The 20,504-nt window shown below is 38.9% G+C and overlaps 1 protein-coding gene across 7 annotated transcripts in view; it reads right to left on the reverse strand.

Moving 5' to 3' along the window:
* The window catches only part of KAT6B (lysine acetyltransferase 6B), a 176,346-nt gene that overhangs the window by 39,719 nt on the left and 116,123 nt on the right, over window positions 1-20,504 (reverse strand). For 5 of the 7 annotated variants that reach the window (XM_084904835.1, XM_084904837.1, XM_084904834.1 and 2 more), the window contains 8 exons: window positions 17,426-17,541; window positions 17,110-17,191; window positions 14,606-14,738; window positions 10,859-11,790; window positions 9,755-9,876; window positions 8,101-8,216; window positions 6,006-6,147; window positions 2,686-2,847 (listed from right to left, as the gene is read on the reverse strand). In XM_084904835.1, the coding sequence (XP_084760961.1) occupies window positions 2,686-2,847; window positions 6,006-6,147; window positions 8,101-8,216; window positions 9,755-9,876; window positions 10,859-11,790; window positions 14,606-14,738; window positions 17,110-17,191; window positions 17,426-17,541 (1,805 nt within the window). The remainder of the gene's footprint in view (window positions 1-2,685; window positions 2,848-6,005; window positions 6,148-8,100; window positions 8,217-9,754; window positions 9,877-10,858; window positions 11,791-14,605; window positions 14,739-17,109; window positions 17,192-17,425; window positions 17,542-20,504) is intronic. The other 2 variants (XM_084904838.1, XM_084904839.1) reach the window with 2 other exon arrangements.

The raw sequence follows: 20,504 nt of genomic DNA on the forward strand, positions 1-20,504 counted from the left end.
TCTGCATTTCAAGCCAGAAATACAAAACAAAAGCGGCAGCGGCAAAAAGGAACCTCAAAGCCTCCAAACAAAATGAGGCCAGCGTGTTACCAGCAGCCCGAAACCAGGAGCAAGGCTGGGAGAGCATGTTCTTACAGCTGAGGGAGACTTTGCAGCTTCGTGGGAAGTGGCATCAGAGTGGCAGCATTTTATGCAGAGTACACAGAAGCCGCCAGAAACCTACACAGAGAAGATCTGGAAAAGGCTTTTGAGGTTGTGAATGTTCTGGCCAAATATAAGCCGCAAATAAGATTGACCACAAATGGTACCAACCACATCAAAGAATTGCCTCAGAACACCCAGATCTTTAATGAACCTGTTTGAAAGATCACAGGAAATGGTTGTGGAAAAACCCCTACAGGGCAGAATTAAAGTTTTCTTTGTGAAAGAGATGTGCTCCCAACTTTTGCACATTCGGAGCTGTCTGTGGAGCCTAAGAAATGAGGAGGAAGAAATAATATGTGTCAGTTTTCCTTGGAAGCGGGATTGTCCATCTCTGAATGTGAACATCAATGGCAAAGGTTCAAATAATTAGTCTATTTTGCAAAGTTAGACAAATGGGTCACTCCACCTAAAAAGAGATGTACACTGGCTTAAAAGAATTCACCCTTGATGTCATTCTTCTCTTTATGCTGAAGATTCCTTCCTATTCCTGGCAGACTTCTTGAAATCCAACTCAAGGATAATCCCACACCCCAAAACATGTTAGTACACCTAAATCCTAACCTTTAGATAATATAACTGCACATCCGTTCTCTCCTGTTTAGAGCAATCTATTATGTGCTTGGATAGTCACATGCATGTAATAATTTACACTGAACTTTGCTAGGTCATCTTGGCCATTCTATGGCTATACCCTCTGGCATTTGGTTTAAGTATAACTCCAAAGGGCCATAGTCCTTCACATTCCAGTTGACACACTAGAGTATGATTTGATTTGTAGCTAGTCTTTTAAGTTTCAGAGAGAGGGAGGGAGAGATAGAAACATCAATGATTAGAGAGAATCATTGATCGGCTGCCTCCTGTATGCCTCCTACTGGGGATCAAGCCTGCAATCAGGGCATGTGCCCTGACCAGGAATCCAACCGTGACCTCCTGGACCGATGCTCAACCATTGAGCCACACTGGCCAGGCAACATGATTATTTTAGATGAATTTCTGTTTCACTACACTGCCAAAAATACCAGTATTCTGAAGATAGTAAGAAATGACAGTAGTTGCTGCTATGCTATAACAGAAACTGTGACAAAATGAGAAAAGTTTAGTTTGTTCTGAGCAAAGCGTGGGGCCTTGGAGGAAGAGGCAGAGACTCAAACAATAAGAGTCACCACCAACCGTGGACCCAGAGGCAGGGCAGGGGCTACAGGCAACATTAAGCATCTACGTTTAAACAGATACACTGAAAGTGCACCGTGTTCTATAGGAAGGACAATCCTCTCCTTTATTCTTTTTAAATTTTCAGAGAAAAAGATAGGATGTTTTAGAAATTATATAAATAGATTTCCTATTTAAAGTTCTGTGCTGATTCTGTCATCTTTTGAATCTGTAATGCACAAATAAACTTCCTTCTTTCTCATTTGAGAGCTTTACTAAACATGTGGATTAAGACATCGAGGCAGTGTCCCATGAGTGCTGTCATTTACTAGCATTTCTGTTTATGGTCTTTATACTGATTCTTAAATTTAGAAAAACTACAGTTTGTAAAGGACCTTTATATATATATTCTATCTTTTGATCTTCCTTGAAAATAACATTTCTATAAAGCATTCCACTCATATTATGTAAGTTCACTTATCACCTAATATGAAAAAAATATATCATAAAGAAGAAGAAAAACAAACAACCACACAAGGTCTTGATCATTTATGCCTTCTGCCTGGAAGCCTCATATTACCATCCTGGCACATTAAATTATTTTAGAGGTGCCTAAGGATAGTTCAGGCCAGTGCCTGGTAAGTATCCCCAAACTCACTTTTCCTTCATTGTATATGAGCTGTTTCTCAGAAGCCTTTGAGCCGAAGGATGTGAGAAAATCATTCTGAATGAGTGAAAAAGACAAATGACATCCGCTCAATACAGCAAGGCTTCCCTATGTTAACAACTGGAGATACTCAGGCCTTTTAAAGGCGACAGTGTTTTAGATCTTAAGACAATAGCACAGAGAACAAGAGATGAAAGAGTGCCACCAGTCATTGCATCAGCTTGGCTGTCCAAATGCCAATGTTCCCATTCAGAGATACTGATAACCACAGAGGGAATGCAATGAAAAGGGATGGGAATTATCTCTTAAATGCTGCATTAATTACACTGAAATCTTCATGTTGACACCACTTAGAGGGAAAAAGAAAATAAGCTTAACATTCAGAAAATCAAAGATGCGAGGTGGTCTGCAGCTGCAATTATGACGTTACGTGGATGCTGAAAATCAAGACAGCAAGCAGGGCTGAGGTCCTTTACACACGTCCTAGGCATGGTGGTGATTGTTTTTGTTGTTTTTTAAATGAGCTGTGAACAAGAACCTGAGCTTTTCAGAAACATGTGTCACTTATTCAAATTATAGTGATAAAAAAGCCCTGTTCAAAGAACTGGGCTCTACCAAAAATATTCAGAAAAGGAAAATGAAGGTCACACTGGCTCTTGTTTTACCTTAGAGAAGTATCCAACCAGATGACAGCCCTTTTCATCATTTTTTGTAAGGACATAAAAAAGGAATGGCTCGACATCATAATACAACGTTTTGTGGTCCAGGAAGAGCTTGGCTAACAAGCAAAGGTTTTGGCAATAAATTTTGCTCATATTCCCATCAACCTAGCAAAGAGAAACAGACAACATTATTTATCATAAAAATACCACTCAATATAAAATTGTTCCTTTTATATGGTGTTTGGAAAGTACATTGTTTTATTTCCAAATCCCCAAACGGAGAGATTAAAACACTCCATTAAACAAGCATAAAGTTAAACAGAAAATAAGTGTCCCTTGGCAAAACAGAATTCCACCTTTTCTCTGAAATTGGGGCATAAGATAGCTTCAATTTCTCTTTAAGCTACCTGAAGAAAGGCCAAACTACTAACAAAGGAGTACTTTTTATTTGCAACTTATTACGAGTAAAAAATGATCAGGCATGTCCTCTCTGTTTGAACCATGTAAACCTGAACTGAAGAAATGTAAACAGATCAAAATACTGTTCAAGTAAGTTACACTTTATGTTGTTTACAAAAGGGCTTCACATAAAAATAAAATAAATGAGCTATATTACTCTGATTCTTCAGAAGTGAGGATTAGCAAAAGAGGCTTCCATTTTGGTTGTATCCCAAGCATCATTTTAAATATAATTGGAAAAGATAAAATTTCTATGTTGGGAATACTTACAGAGAAAGTGAGATGAATTTCAACCTACAATAAGTACAATGATTACAGTCTATTTCCCTTCAAAATAAAAGAATCAAGCTGTGATACTGATGGCTATAGACAGGAGGCTAAGCACAGATGCCAATTTCTTTGATCAAATGTAGTTACTTGTTGAAAACAGAAATCACAGCAGATTCAAGAAAAATTTCCCCAGCACTTCTCTTAGGGGAGATGGATATTTGCTAACCAGAGCTCTTTAACAATGAACTTCACTGTTCTTGAGTCTCCTGTGGACCATACAGGTTCTCATATTGCACAAATTATTTTTAGACTTCATATAACTATTTCCCTTGGATGAAACCTAGGTCCCACACATAGCAACATAATCAAATATGGGCAACGGGTACAGAGGCTACAATTCTCTCTTTAATTAAAGTAAGTTTTTATGTATTTGGGAATGTAGTCCTGTTGGAAATGGTAGTACATTACAAAAAGGACAAAGATGTAGCTGTGAACCAGAAAAACAGAGATGACAATGCCGAAGCCAAATCTTACCAGATGTGAAAGGTCTGGCGTGGCCTGCTCTCAAGAGTGGTAAAGAAGACAGGCAAGTGGTAATCTGTGATTATTCTTTATTGATTTTCAAGATACTTAGGAAACTGCTCAGAGAAATTTCCAACATGCTGTACTCTAAGTATTAACTTAGATTCTAGAATAGGGACCTTGGTCTTATCCAATCCAATTTTTTCAATTACTTTTATGAATAAATTTTAAAAATCTGCTTCTGACTTCCCCCCTCTCATCTCTGTGCGGTCCCAAAGCATCTGCCCTGAAAGAGCAGACCGCTCTTACCGGCCTAGCAACTGGAAACACTGACTCTCTCTCATCCTTAAGGAAACCCCTGGATTTACGAAAGCTTCAGCCCCACAGGCGGATTCATGCTGATTTATTTAACAATTACTTAAAAGCCACAACGTGTTCTGTCCTTCTGGAAGCAGTGAGACGGTGATTTCACTTTATTTTGGTTAAAAGAAAGGAACAAGGCACCGAGGAAGGAGCCAAAAGGAAAGTTGAACTTGTGACATTCGCTAAGCCTCAAGTGCGGACAGCTCTGCTGCCTGAATCTGGCTGGGGCCTGCTGGGTCACATCCCAAGACTAACAGCAGGAAGGACAAGAACTTGCATTCAGCTCTCTCTCTGGGTGTGACTTTACCCCCTCCCCCCCCAGAACATGGGTTACACCCGGAGGCATTTTTGGTTGTTACAACAGGCGGGATGGTGGTCTGACTGGAGTTTAGTTGGTAGAGGCCAACATCCTACTGCTAAACGTCCTACAATGCACAGGACAGTCTCTTGCAACAAAGAATATCCAGCTCGAAATGTGAACGGTGCCCAGGTAGAGAAACCCTGTGCCTGCCCTTAGTAAGAACTAACATCCAATCTTCCCAGCAACATGACCCTTCTTCCGTCAAGCTTGCCAAGAGAGAGCCTGATACACCCAGGGAGAGGGGCTTTAAAAATTCCTGAGACACAGCTGCAGTCACCGGTGTTCTCTGATCAGCCCTGGGAAAAAGCAGTGGGCCCCACTAGTCTGAGAGGGGACGACTGACCCCTGCCAGAAACCTACGTATGACCCTCCCTGTGTCAGATACAACGGGAGACATTACAGACCAGAGCTCAAGAGAAATGTGGGGCGGAACAATACATTCCACTCTGAACAATTCAGAAAAAAAGAATCCAAAGTAAAACTGTATTTCAGAGAGAAAATATCACGTCTACTGAGTACCCAGGAACGAAAAATAATGCACCAAGGTGGGTAACAGAGAAGAAAATAAGGCAGGGCAGTGGAAGGGGAGAATAAAGGACAGAAAGAAACCCTGTGAAAAGGCAGTAACACGAAAAAAGAAGGCATGGTTTCCTCAAGGTACAGCTGCCTCAGCTAAACCGGATCCCTGAAACTGACGGTAGAAACATGAATGAACAATGAAATGATATAGAGGCAAAGGCCCTTTGCTACTAAATCAATTCGGAAAACACAAAATATCTGCGAGAATCCACAATGACAGACAGAGCCACAAGGGGTTCCTGTGAACTGCAGAGTTCTCCAGGGGTGGTCATCCTCCCAGATGGGGGGGCGCCCCAACATCTGCCGGGGGCTCACCAAGAGGATTATCAGCTCTGCCAAGAAACGGATGGAAACACAGGTGGCTGTGCGCCGAGGAGATATGGACAGCTGCTCAATTCCCTGGAAGGGGGAGCACCTGCCAGACACTGGCTGGAGCTGCCGAACAAAGCTCATGTCTCCTGCCAGAGGAAGGAGCATTTACAAAGAGCCGAGGAGATCATAAATTCACTGGTGAACATTTCTGGTGCGGACAGGGACTTGGGGCAAGACAAAAAGTTAATATGATGAAGTAGGAATTCATTATCAATCTAAATGGTTGCTTAATATGGTCTGATAAACATTCCAAAACATGGAGCTATTTTGAAGAGCAGTCTGAATTTCAATGCCAAGATTGAGTAGACTTTACACCGTCAACAAACAATTCAACACATAGTGGAGGGCTGGAAATACTAAGTTTCAAAAACTGAGTGTTTTATTTACACGCGCTTACCTCGAATACTGAAAGGTCTTTTCTTCGGTAAATTTCATTTGCCGGAGGATGAAACCATCCACATTTCTTGGAGTGTCTTAACAAAATGTTTTTACTTTTCATATATTTAAGACAGAACTCACACAGGTAAAGCTTTGGTAACCTGTTAAAATTTTAAAATCAAAGAATCTTTCAGATTGATTATACTATTTAGGGGGAAATATTAAATACTGTTCAATGGTCTCTAAATCATATCAAGATTGTATAATAGCATTTCAAAAAAGTAGTTTAAAAAAAGCAAAAAAAAAAAAAACAAGCCAATAGTAGAGAGAGCTGACAAACCTTACATTATTTTTCAACATAATATTTGTTGCCTTATTCTATGAATAAATCATGTCTTTTCTTAGAAATGCCCTAAAGAAAGGTTTTCAGAACAGGAACCACTGTTCTAAAAACCAACTATAGAATAGCATCCTGTCATGTAACCATTTATATTTTTCAAATTTCATTTAATGTCATAGTTCCAATAGTATATGTGATCAGTGGTATAATTATAAGAACCATTTACTCAGAAGTGAATTCATTATTTTAAAAAATAATCTGCATACTTATATGGCAGAAGAGCCTGAGAATATAATTGTTTCCTCTTGTACTTAGGGGTCAGATGACTTAAAAGTTAGTATCATGGTTACATATAGTCTAAAGCACTAAATGTAAGAAAGTCAAAAGATCTGGTTTGTTTCTACTAATTCCACTTTTGAGTAACGCTAGACAAATAGCTTTCTCTTCCCTGCTGCCTTTTTCTCCACCTTATTTTATTGTGCTCTATCACACTTAAATGGGTGCTGCTAGCATTTACACAACAAATGCTCACAGCATTTTCAAGGTCTTTGGGGTATAAGAATTGGGGAGATTAGGGTAGGGCAGGGTTGGTGGAAGGGGCTAAGGTGGGGGGGAGCAGTGGGGGACATCTGTAATACTGTCAACAATAAAAAGGCTCAGTGTTGTCAAACTAAGAACCAAGAGGTCATGGTTTGGGGCACATGCCCGCGTTGTGAGCTGGATCCCCAGTGGGGGGCGTACAGGAGGCAGTTAGTCAATGATTCTCTCTCATCATCCTCTCTCTCTCTCTCTCTCTCTCACTCTCTCTCTCTGTCTCTCTCTCTCTCTCTCTCTCTCTCTCCTTTTCTCCCTGAAATTAAATAAAATAAACACACAAACACACACACACACACACACACACACAAAAACAAACAAACAAAAAACAACAACAACAACACACCCAAATTCATTCATTCATTAAAAAAATAAATTAATAAAAAAAAGAAAGGTGAGAAATATTTTGAGGAGAGTTAGATACACACTCAGATAATAGTAATTTCAAATCTTGGACTTATATGCAAATTTTATTCAAAGTTCTCAGAACACATGACTTATGATTACTATACAAATTAAAGCTCATTGGTGTTTTAAAAAAATTGTTTAAGAACAAAGAGCCAACGTGATATAACCTGGGAAGAGAAACCAAGACTCCTGACAGTTTGCTACTCAACTTCTAGAACCCTCCCCATCCTCTCCAATTAGATGACTGGCCAGACACCCACATGGTAGAGAAAAGGACAATGCTTACTGTAGACGATAAGCCAGTGTGTGATTAACCAGACACTTTGCAGGCTAAAAAGGTTGAGAAGATACTAATAAAGCGTACCCTGATATACCTGAAGGAAGATATCTGCCCACAAGATACCCATTTTAAAATGTATTAGTTCAAGACAATCTCAGTTAATTTTAATTCAAGACAAATGAAATCTCTAGTACTATTATTTTCTCTTCACTTTTAACAAGTTAGTCACAATTAACCAAAGAGAAAAAGCATGATCTAGAAGCTAAAAGGCAAAATTTATGATGCCTGTGTAACTAAGGAGTGTTAGGGGCTTAAATAGGACATTAAGTACTATAAAAAAATACTGGCCAAAGGAATAGTTTTGGAAGCACTTAAAATCTACCATCAAAATGTATGTCCTGAAAATAATATATTCCTGCTTTAGAATCAAGATTTTTTTCTCCCTCACATATATGACATTAAAGTTATATACCTGCAGGCTTATTCCATTACCTTGCATATTCCTGTGGGTAAGGTGAGGAGTACCAGGTCTGGATTTCATATTTCCCAAATTCTATTACAGAAGGGTACCGGCCACAGTCTTCCACTCCACTCTCACACTCTATTTTCTGTCAGAGAGAAAGAAAAGATTAGTATAAGAAAGGGATTTCTTCACTTACATCTTGGCTCTTTCACTGGTGGATATGAAAACCTATCAAGACCAGAACCCTAATCTTAATTGTGAATTTTCATGTTGTTGAAAAAAACATTATAGGCCTTGAAATAATAATCAACTTAGTATAAGGTTTATATATAAACAAACTAATACTTTAAAAAAAGTACCACCAAGATAGGATACACATGATGTAAATACAAATGTCTATTGAACTGAATTCAATGATCTGTTGCAATGTATTGAAACTGAAGAAATTAAAAGATGATGAGGCTATTATATAGACTCTTCAGTCCCCATTCTTCCACAAGGTAATATTTATCCCAATTATAATTAAGTAATCAATGGTGAAGTCTCCTCCTACTCCCCTTACTCCTGTGCAGTAGACTACACAAGGTGAAGAGCATCGTCTGCCGGATTCACTGTGACATTCTCAGTGTCCAGCACAGTGCCTGGCACAGACATGAAATCTTCTTAAAAGAAAAAGCCAGTGTTAGCACGTTGGATAGAAAGGTCTTTAGACTTAACAGTATCTTTTGGACAATGTCTGCTTTCAACCCATTTATCTACGAATGCCAGAAATAGGCTAAAGAAATTGTAATATTTAAGGACTAGAAATTTCAAAGATTGGGGGAAATTTTGACATTTATCTTAGCCAAAGGAAAAACAGCACAAAGTATACTGCTGGGGCAGAATGATGAATGGAAATATCCAATAGCCCCTGAAGTAGAAACCACCAAAGTATTTAGCCCAAATGACTGCTACTGAAAATAAAGTTTAAGAGCCTATACATGGCCTCCTTCCCCTTAAAAAGGAAGTGAGGTGGGGCAGGGAGCTTATCCGTGAGTATTGTGCCAATGGAATGTGGTCTACTGACATAAAAAAGTCACAATCCAGACAGAATTTGTCTTTGAGAAGCCCAATAGCCTTACCTTCCAATGTTTTGGTGACAATAAGCTAAGTAGAGTTAACATTTTAAGTGGAATCATATAAAAAAAATTCCAATAAAAAGAAAAGTGACTATGACTGATCATACAACTCAATATTGCCTTTATCCATGCCAAAGAGTTAAGGTGGGAGACATTTTTCATATGGCTGGCCATCTGTGTTGGCAGCAGCATTGGTAAACTTAAAAGCAATGTTCTTCCTTTTTTGTTAATGATTTAAAATTGCTATCTTCTATATTTGAGGAGAGAAAAAAATAGAATTCTATTCCTTCACAGCTAGGTGTTTTCAAAATAGGACTCAGCCACTGCTACTCTGGTCTATTCTGTGAGACCAGCTGAGCATTGCTAACCTTTAAGAGTGGAGATAACCTCCACAACGTCATTGTTTCTGAATGGACAGGCAACAAAAACAATCATGGTCACAGTTAAAAGAACCACAGAGGATTTTGAGGAGAAGATTCTATAAAATCAAAGCTGCATCTCATAACAATCATAAAGGAAGAAGTCACACATCACCCTTGTGGTGATAGCGGCAGCCGGGCCTTACCTCCCAAGAGAGCTCCTGGGCCTGCTTAAACACATCCAAGTCCTCTTCGGTGACAGTTTCCTTGTTTCCAATCACATTTATATCTGTACTTTCTTGTTTGATGCTTATTTTGATTTCAGTATCTGTCATTTAAAACCAGCAGAAAGTGTCTTCACCGACTGGAATCACTAGTGACCACCGTACATTACCAAAACAGTACCAAATTAGCAGAGTGGGCAAATAGGGATTTTCGGTAAAGCTTTATAAACGTTTACAGCTAAGCACTGCTCCAAGATCCGGCAGTACCCTTTCCCTGCTGTACCCCAATTTTTACTTGAATAATCACTGTCATAGCTTCAATACATAAATGAGGGAAAGTCAGAGCAACACAAAACAAAATCACATTTTCCAACCAAGATTAGAAGTCTAGTTCGAGAAGTCCCATTACCACTTTTGAGATAGCAAAATCTACCACTTTGTCCAAATGACACATTTTTTTTTTTTTTTTTGGCTTTTTGTTTTATAAAGGGTAGCACATGGAACGGGCCAAATTTGTCCAATGAAATTCTGAAATCGGTTTTCTCCCTAAGGTGAATACACACACAGACACACTCACACCCAAAAGCACAGCTCACAGAACCACAGGTCAGTTTGTTGAGAAGGAAGCAGGATGAACTTGGTCATGAGAAAGCAATGGAGCGGAGGGGGGCGGGGAGCTGAAAACCCCATTGGAGGCGCTGACAGCGTGCGGCCGAACAGCACTGTGGCTGCAAAGGCCGCGCGGGAAAGGACATGGCGGAAGCGTGACAGTGGCTACTCATGCGGGACTACAAAGCCATAAGCAACGCTATGAAGGCATCTGGGGGGTCCTAGTGTCACTACGAATGGAAATAAATAATAAAAGGTGGGAGAGTATTAGTTGGAAAAAAACAACATTTTGGAGGTTTAGTCAGCATTAGAAAAAAAGGTCAGAGTTTCACTGTTTCTGTATGAAAGTGAAGTGAGAACAAGAGAAAATAGCTGAGACCTATGTGACAAATAGGAGTTGATTGGTTGATTTTTGGGGGGTTGGGGGGAGAAAGGGACGGGACGCAGGTTTGGTTGGAGCTTTGACCTTTTGCTTACCATCATCCTGATCAGGTTTAATCCTTCCGTCTGTCAAGCTCCCCTTCCCTGGTGAGGGGGTCCCCATCTGAGGGGTCACTTTATATTTTAACCTGCCTAGCATCCTGTGCTTTTTAAGGAAAGTTGTTCGCTTGAAGTGAGCAATTGCTTTAAAAATACGTCCTCTAGCCATCCCCCAGCTAGAGGAGGAGGAGTGAGCCATAAACCTACTTCTAATATCTCTTTTTCCAAAGAAATGGGCTTTAGACTTTGCTGCGGAAGAGAATTCAGTTTTACGACGCATGCGCTGGGGTGGTGCATAACTTGGGTGTCCCTTCTTTCGAGACTGTCCCTGAGTGGTATAGATATGAGAGAGTCCATCAAAGAGTGCCTTCAGCTGGCTGTTACTAGTGAGACTGCTCAGGGAGGGCACACTGGACTGGCTGGAAGAGCTCTGGGGAGAGGTAGAAGAGGTGGACGTGCTGGACTTTTGTGAACTGGGGCTCTGACCAGAGATGGGGGCTCGGGGTGGAAGTGAAGAAGGTGGAGGTTTTAGCTTTTGTGTGGTACCTGTAGCCAACACATGAGAAGTGCATGACTGTTTCTGAGAGACCTTTTTCCTTGGACGATAGTGCTTTGAAAAGTCTATTATTTCACCTCGTGATCTGCGACCATCAGGTGATGGTGTAAAAAACTTAGTAAGGCCATCAATGAGCCCTTTGGTTTTCTTGTTAACTTTAAGTGTAGAGGCAGAAATGTAGGTGGAGGTGGTGGTGATTTTGGTGGTGGCACCAGGCCGAGTGGGGTCTGTGACAGCCAATCTGCTGCTTGAGTCCTTCCCAGATGCAGCATGACCAGATGAAGGTGTGGTACAGACTTTAGTCTTTTGACCCCTACCAGGTGACCCCCTTCCTGTGAATGCATTCATGGATCCTTCATCACTGGTTACAGACCTAGGCAAAAATTTAGAGAATAGTATCAGCATTTAATAATAGAATGATAAAGGTATCTAAAACAAATTTATAGCAACTAGTTGCACTCCATGTGCTTAAACTTCAGAAGCTGAATTGCAACCCTAAGGACTGTTTGGATGTGTGTGCCTCCACCTAGATGTCTCTCTGTTGAAAGTCAGCAGCAACCACACCTGTGTGTCACGATTCTCTGAGGGCCCATCCAACAGGTGCTGGAAGAATCCACGTGCACCCAAGGGCAATCAATAGAAGAAAACCCAATGCTTTCATTATAATTAAATTAAAATGTTACCCTTGTGTTGCCACCAAGTAATTATGATTTCCTGATATGTCTTTTCAAAAATATTAAAGGAAATAAGTCATAGTATCGAGAAGCAAAAAAATAAGCTTATCTAATTTCTAGTTAGAAGCAATTTTAACTCAAATGGAAAATTTATATAAATAGAATTTGGGTTATGTCTATAAATTAGTAGGTTTTTATGTTTGATTTTTTGTTTGTTTTTTAAAGCAAACACTCAGAGATACCCTCGTCCTCTCAGCCGTTTATGCTTAGGATGACAAGATAACCAATAATACTCTCTAAGTAAAGGAGACAATTAATTACAGCATAAAATATTGCTGAAAAAATGACAACAGTAGCAAAAAACCGAAGAAATGATTAAAGAAAAGCTACAGCGGGTCAGACATGACATGGAAAGTCTGGTGAAGCAGCAGCACATTTACCATGGTCATTATCAGACACGTGGTGTCAGAATCTCTGTACACGGTTCTGACTGCTAAGGCGGTTCATTTGGTGGTTTTGCCTGCACAGATGTGTGGTCAACAGAGACTGGAGGTCACTCCGTCACACAGCTGCGCACAGGAAGGGCAGCTGCCTGCCTTCACCTCAGGTCAGGGCTTGGAAAGCTACCCATTTCACAGCAGAATCTCGTACAATGGAAACATTTGCATGTGAATTATGGCTGCGCTGGGGCCCAAGAATGCACTTTAAAAATTATCAATTTAGCTGAAGGATAATAATGAAGAAATGGAAGCCTGAAAATGGTATGATATAGAATTACAAAAATAGTTTAAGTAATCACAAGTAGAAGACCACATTTGGGGGTCATTTTGTACATGGAGAAATGATGAACCATTTCAGCAGTCAGCAGGAGGGGAGCTGGTGCAGACCAACGGGGCAGCCGCGAGCTCCCCGAGGGCGGCTCACCCACACCGGCTTGTGCCTGGCGCCACCTATTCGGCCAAATCGGATTAAGGCTGGAGATCTCCAGTGTCACGGTGAGGGCTACCAATAAACAACTCATCCAGGCTCAACGCTTCGCATTAGAACGTGCATTTGGACTGTATCTGGAATCGATTGCCCAGAAAGGATAATATGCTTATAAAGCATGTACAAAGGAAAACTCCCTAGACTGTCTTAAAAATTCCTAAGCTCAAAGGACAATTTTGGACAAACAAAAAGTTAGGATTGGTGCCAGATGCAATTTTCAGCTGCGTCCTTTGTTTAGAAAGTTTATATCCTCATTTGGTTTTTTTTTAATTGGACCCTGAGGATACAGTCCCGTTTCAAGAACAATGCTTACACAGGATGAATGCAAAAACATATAATTTCTACTTCAACTGATGCTAATATGAAAGATTTTATTTTTATTTTATGTTTGCCTCCAGAAATTAACAAAAATTCCATTTAAAAATGTCAACCAGTTAAAGGGTTTTCATAAAGAGTCACAGAAAACTCTAGAAAAGATCACACACATCCTAGTTCTCCTTTGAGGGATGGACACAGGTGCAGAAGGACACTTTTTCTGAAAGCAGGCAATCTAGTGAAGTGCTTCAGATAAAACTAGGCAAAAAGAGCAACCAAGTCAGACACTTGGTGTTTGTTCAGGGTGTGTGGAGAGAGCATTTACTCATTTTTTATATCACAGTGACCCTTTCAGGAACTGGACAATGGTCTTATTAATAGAACTGCTTCAGATATGCAGTTCTATTAATGCAAGTCTGCTGATTTCATTTCTAAATACCTTACTTAATACTCATAGTCAAATCCCTACTCTATACAGGTTTTAAAAACTACATGCATTTCACTTCTTATCTTTTCTCTACTTTTCCAAGTAACTCCTGCAAATGTTCTACTGAGCTTTAATGCAACCTTGTGGCAAAGGTAGCAGAAATGGGTTTATCATAGTAGAGCTGGAGGCCACAGCGAATTGTTACTCTGTATGTACTATGGGCCTGCACACACATGCACATACTAAATAGTCCTGTCTAACTCTTTGGAGGCAAACATGAAGATAGTCACTTGCAGGTTTCTCAGGTGGCCATATTTCATAAAGGGGATCTTGAAATGTTACAATACTAAATTAGCACCAGAAAAAAATAAGTATTTTTCTAAAATGTTATCTGGAGCGACAAAATAGATTCACTAGAGACAAATCCCTCTCGTTTTAAAATTCCCACATAACTATTGTATAATTAAGCTCTTCTAATGCTCAGCCAGTAACAAAGTAGGCCGAATGACTGTTTCCTGTGCTGACATTCTGCTTCCATCCTGCTGCTTGAAAAATGTCACTTAGCATCACAGATCCTGCCAACAGAAGACCCCAAAATGCCAACTGTAATTAAAAACGTTATTTTCAAAAAATTTCCACAGCTTATATAAAAGGAGAAATAGTCCCCATCCCTTGAGTTTGTAAAAATGATGGCAAAAAAGTTAATGGAACCTATGGGGGTTATAATCACCTATATTTTAAAGCACAACATAAAAGATTTCTTGTTTGATAAGATCTCAACCTACAACAATCGTTGCTTTAATTTATTTTTCGGTCGTCCAATGGGTTTTGCATATCGACGTTTTATTTGTGCAGCTTTCTCATGAAGTAGTTTTCTTCCCTTTTTCTTTGGTCTGCAGACTTGGCAAATCCACATCCCTGAATTAATACATATATGAGAAAAATATTTTAATGTTTCATTTTAGGAGAGACATCAAAGATAAACTGCACTGTGGCTCATTCCTTTCGTCAGTCTCTCCCAGAAGCCATTGTTAAAGGTCAATTTCCCCGTCAAGGTGGTGAGAGCAGAGGGCAGCCCCGTCTCAGAGCCTTTCCAGAAGGCTTTCCAACATGTCACCATGCCTCCCTCATCCACATAAACACACGAGACAACCTGAGCCTGTCAGATACTATATGTCTTTTGATTTGAGGAAGACATTTTCAAGACAATCAGTTTTTGGAACATCTGGACAAAATTATTTATTTTATCATTTCTTTCTGGAAATTTTCCACACTAAAAAAACTAGCAGTATAAAATATAATTTTTAAATTAAAACTTAAAATGTTTAAGCATTATGGAGCTACAATTATTAAAACTATTCACCTGGCATAGGGAACTAGGTCAAGGATAAGAATTGAAAAGCCATAATACTGAAAGCTAGAGAAAAGTTTAGCATATCCAACACGTTTTATTTCAAATCAGTGGCAAATTATCAGATAAAAGGACTCAATACCTGGTAATGGAACAAACAGCTATCTATCTAGGTAGGAAAAAAATTATTCCCAATCCTTTACAAAAATATATTCTAGGCAGGTAAATATTACAATATGACAAAATGAAATATTACAAGCACCAGGAAAAATCTGTGGATATTTGTATAATCTAAGCATTACTGAAATTTAAGACTGAAGCCATAAAAGACTCATGGATTTAACTGCATAAAAATATGAGCTTCTGCAAATCAGGAAGAAAAAAAAAGGTAAAAACCCCAATAGAAACTGATTAATGGACAAAACAGGCACTTTACAAAGATTATATACAAACAGCCAATAATCGAGCATACAAAAAATGTCTGATCTAACTACTTAAAGAAAATTATCAGACATCTTTTTTTCTTTTATCAAATTGGTAAAAATTTAAAATAAGGACATTGCATTTCATTGGCTGGCTAAAAGATGCATCTGATTTCAAAGACGTTAAAATGTTTGTTTGTTTTTTAAAGTGTGCCTCAGATTCAATGTCATAAAGCAATGGTGAGTGCTGGTCATCATACAGGGAAGCAGGTATTCTCAGACTTTGGTGGTTGGTCTGAAAACCGATACAACCTTTCATGTATATAGCCTTTGATCCAGCAATTCCTCCCCTAGGAATTTATCTTAAGGCAATAATTGTGGATGGAAAAAATTGGAAACATTTGTAATGTCCTCCATAGGGGACTGATTAAATAAGTTATGGGTTTTCTTATACAAGGGGTTGCAAAATCAAGTATGTTCGGGAACCACCCAGGTATAATATATGTGACTAAAGCAAGATGGAATGTAACACAGGGAATAGTCAGACTGGGGTAAATTGGAGCGTGCATACTCTACCTAAAGAACTCAAATTAAAAATTTTTTTAAAAAAATATTGTAGCAGCTCTTCTGTAATGCATTTAGAGAAGTTGTAAATATTTATACAGATTTATATATAGCCAACAAAACGTATCTGTGGCCCACAATCACCAGGTCTGTAGCCTCAGCTCAATATTATGGAGTTCTACAGACTTGTTAAAAACTATGTTAGGAGAACGTTTAATGACGTGGGAATGCTAGGATCTATTGTTAAGGTGGGAAAACACAAAGTTACAAATCATATATAGAATGTTCCATTTCTTTTTAAAAGGTATGTGGGGCAAGAAGGAATTTCTAATTTGATATCTTTTTATCAACCTGTGTTTTCTAAATCTTTCACAATGAAAATGTACAAATTTTGCAATAAGAAGGCAAAGTTATTTTAACGTTTAACATATAAAAATGAGAAAAAAGATACTAAGCTGGGCTTTACTTATACAATAAATAGAGATGGAAAACCTTAACCCCATATAAAAGTTCAGATGCTCCTGTTCAAAATTATCAACTAATGGCCAAGAAAATGGTGATGGCTCCTGTTGCAGGATCTTTGAGTCATCATTATCACCATCATCTCAAAAATAGGTAATTTCTTGCCTCTGAATATTGTACTGAATAATAGGGAGAGTGTTGGAAACTTGTGACCTACCTAATCTAAACTTATTCTAGTAAAGGAAGAGCTTCAGGAGAGGAGTAGTCTTTTTATCCCTGTATCTGAATTAGAGTCTTTATTATACACATTAGCCTCAAACCAAATGCTGTTATGCTCCTCTGGTCGTAATCTGTGCCAAACCCCTAAGTACAGGAAGATGGGAGATGAAAAAATGCTTAAGGAACCTGTAAACCTCTGAGCTGTCAGACAGCAGGACAAGGCTAATGAGCATGTAATAAAACACATCTTAAATATGGTTTAAAAACTCACCTTTTGGCATTCTGGAAAGTGGGGGGTCACAGCACTCCATATGGAACCCTCTATCACAGGAGTCACAAAAAAGCATATTATCCTGCAATGTGACATATTAGAGACTAATTGAGACTGAAAACAACTGTAAAAGGCCACAAATTCTTATGTTATCCAATTAACAGTCATAAAATATAATAAAGGAGCTTCGTGATCAATGCTGAAGCCTGACATCTGTTTATTTAAAGGAATATAGCAACCGTCTACAGAAAATAAGAACCTAAACACTGAAAACTGACATGTTTCCTGGAGACGGAGCATGGAGCGCAGTACTTACTGCATTTTTGCCTTGGATTCTACACGCACTGCACGTCTTGCATTCGATGCACTGCCACCTTAAGGCCTTTACATTTGTTGTTAGTTCGGGACAAAATTTCAAACAGGATGGGTGTCCTATAAGAATAAAAAGTAAATTGCTTTATGGGAATGGTGCCTGAGATGTTTTTAAACTCCCATTCCCTGATATTTAATATAGTGATAATGCCAACCAAAGCTCAAGAACCTGAAAATACAAAAATGTCAAAGAATCCAAATTATACTTTGTTTTTCTGCCTTTTACCCCTGTATGTAACCGTGTGACAATACAAACATTTTCCCTAAGAGAAACTGGATATTTTATACCAATTCTTGTATCTGCCTCGGGATCAAACCTGCAACCTTAGCATAGTGGGACAATGCTCTAACCAACTGAGCTATCCAACCAGGGCAGCATTTTAATATTTTTTATTTAATATTAAGTGGAGGCAACCAACTAATGTGTCTCTCATAATCATAATCATTAGTCTTGGAGAACTTGAAGATGATAGATGCTTAGATGATTCCTGTGCCTTCTGGTGAACCTCCTGTCCTCATAAACCATCATCATAAACCATCATTTACCTAGCGTTCTCTGGTTTGCCCAACTGTGAGTGCAGTGCCAAAGTTCACACAATTCCCGCTCTATGTGTGTCATGAAATCATAAAACATAAAGCAACAATTAGCTAAACAAAAAACTGGGGCTACTTAACTAATACAACCATAAATGCCTCCCCCCCCACCCCCCAAAAAAATACATTAGTATACAAAGAATATCTCATTGCTGGAATATAAAAAAGATAACTGGCCATCTTGACACCGAGTCTCTGAATTTAAATTCTAGAAGTAGGAAGAGAAATAGTAAATTTGAGAGTTAGAATGTTGGACCATCAAGGTCAAATGGAATTCACCAAGAAGCATACCCTCAGCAGGTTTCCCCATTTTCCTAAGTGTTCAGCTTTTTTCCACACTGTTTGGGGCACACTTTCTATCTGGCAGCTCTGGCTTCACCGGAAAACCCGAGACCCCGAGGGGCCACAGGGCTCAAGGAAGCCAGCCGGGCTGCGCTCAACAATGCTCAACAATGCATACTGGATTCCTCCACAAGCTTTGGGGAGTGGGCGCCCACATTCTGGAGGAGGCAATTCCATTTACAATCTGATGGTCTTTATGCATACAAACCTGAGATCTCCAAGCTTGACTTAATTTTTCTAAATCTGGTCTTAAAATAGTAAGAACATTAGTAAGTCCCATGTGAAAGAATTTATAACCAAGCTGCAAGAGAAACCTGAGGGGTAATAAAAAAAAAAAAAAAAAAAAGCAGATTCTGCAATTTCCAAACTGTTTTATAATTTCCTGACTTTGGCAGGCTCATTGTTTAAATATGTATTTTGGGTCGCGGCCAAAAAGGTCCTCCTCCCTAAAGCTTAACAGGTGCTTCGTAAAATTCCACCCACCAGGAGATTTGGCTTTTTGAAGTAAAAACATTCAAAATCAATCATCAATACTGTTAATAAAAGCACACTATTCCTGAGCATTTTTTTTTTAATCTAAACATCTGTATTTAAGATGTTGAGCAAATAAAATGTTGTCATAGGAGAATGACCTCAGGCAGGAGAAACACCCGGGCAGATGCATTTAACCTCTGACACCATTCTTTTACAAGGGCTTCTCTCATTCAAATAAACGCGGGGGAAAGTTTAAATATATAAAAATGGTATCCATCACCACTTTCTGTAGGAACAGCAAACAAAGACAGCTTGCTTGTCGACTTTAAGAAGGATATTCTGAAGGGGGAGGGAGAGGTCTACTTTGATCAAGGTTCCCCTGCCCCCTTATAGAGTGGGGGTAAAAACTCAGGTTTTAAAGAACGGCAATTTAAATTCCACCCTTAAAATGGGTCCCATCAGTTTAAAAGTATACCTTTACTTCTCTTCTCCCCCCCCCCCAACTTTTTTATTACTTCCTGTAAGTCATACATCACTAGCACATATGACCTCAATTTCATGCACAAAATTTTTTTCTACATTAAAATCCGCTTTTGTTCTTTGTAGCTTAATATTCAGCCACTAAGGTAATTCACATCATTTTACAGCTTACTATTCTCACAGATAACCTATGAAAAATGTTTTTTAATAATTATATATTTTGAAAATTAATGGATTTCAGCTACTTTCAATCAAGAGTACAGAATATCCTTCCTTTTATTACTTTCACTCACTTGAAGCAATATTTCTCAACTACTACCATTTAAACTACTCAAATTCTAAAATCTTCAGCCTATCTCTCCCTTAGGCAGCAATCTAACTTTTATTTAGCTCAAGAGAACTGGCCATAGATCCCTGCCGGCTCTAAATTTCTATGATTCTGGAAAAGAATGCTAAGGGACAAAGAAATATTTCCACTTTATTTTCTCGTGGCCAACTTTAAAATAACACAAAAAACTGTAATTGAGTCCTGGTACACTAATACACAATCTATAGTAATTAGATAAAAGACAGCAACGTAATTCCCTACCTCCCATATAGCCATTCCTCTCAACCATTTCCTCTAAAATTCAGGCTCTCTCTGCTGACACAACTCATGGTGGTTTGTCTTTCTGGAATTTGATTTGCTTCTGTGGCTTGCAATTTATCAGGTTTGAGATCGTAATATACATTCATTCACTCAACATTCTTATTACAAACACATATTAAGCACTGGTAGCTTATAATAGTTTTATCTAGCAAAACCAAAGGAATAAGTACCAAAGAGACCACAAACCAGTAGAAATGACTTTTGGAGGAAGTACTGTGGCAGAAAAACACATGGTCTCTGTAGTCGACAGAATAATGGCCTCCAATGATGTCCACACCATAATCCCTGCAACTTGTGTCTACATGGCCTGGCAAAAGGGACTCTCACACGAGACTATGGGTCCAGGACTAGAGATAGGGAGATTATCCTGGATTATCTGGGAAGGCAAAAATCTAATCATGAATACTTAACAGCAGAGGATCTTTTCCAGCTGGGTTAATAAGATGAGATGAAAGAAGGAGGAGGAGAGGTTCAAAGTGCGAGA

The sequence above is a fragment of the Pipistrellus hanaki genome (genome assembly GCF_964339955.1).
Source record: "Pipistrellus hanaki genome assembly, chromosome: 14".
In the NCBI taxonomy this organism is placed as follows: domain Eukaryota; kingdom Metazoa; phylum Chordata; class Mammalia; order Chiroptera; family Vespertilionidae; genus Pipistrellus; species Pipistrellus hanaki.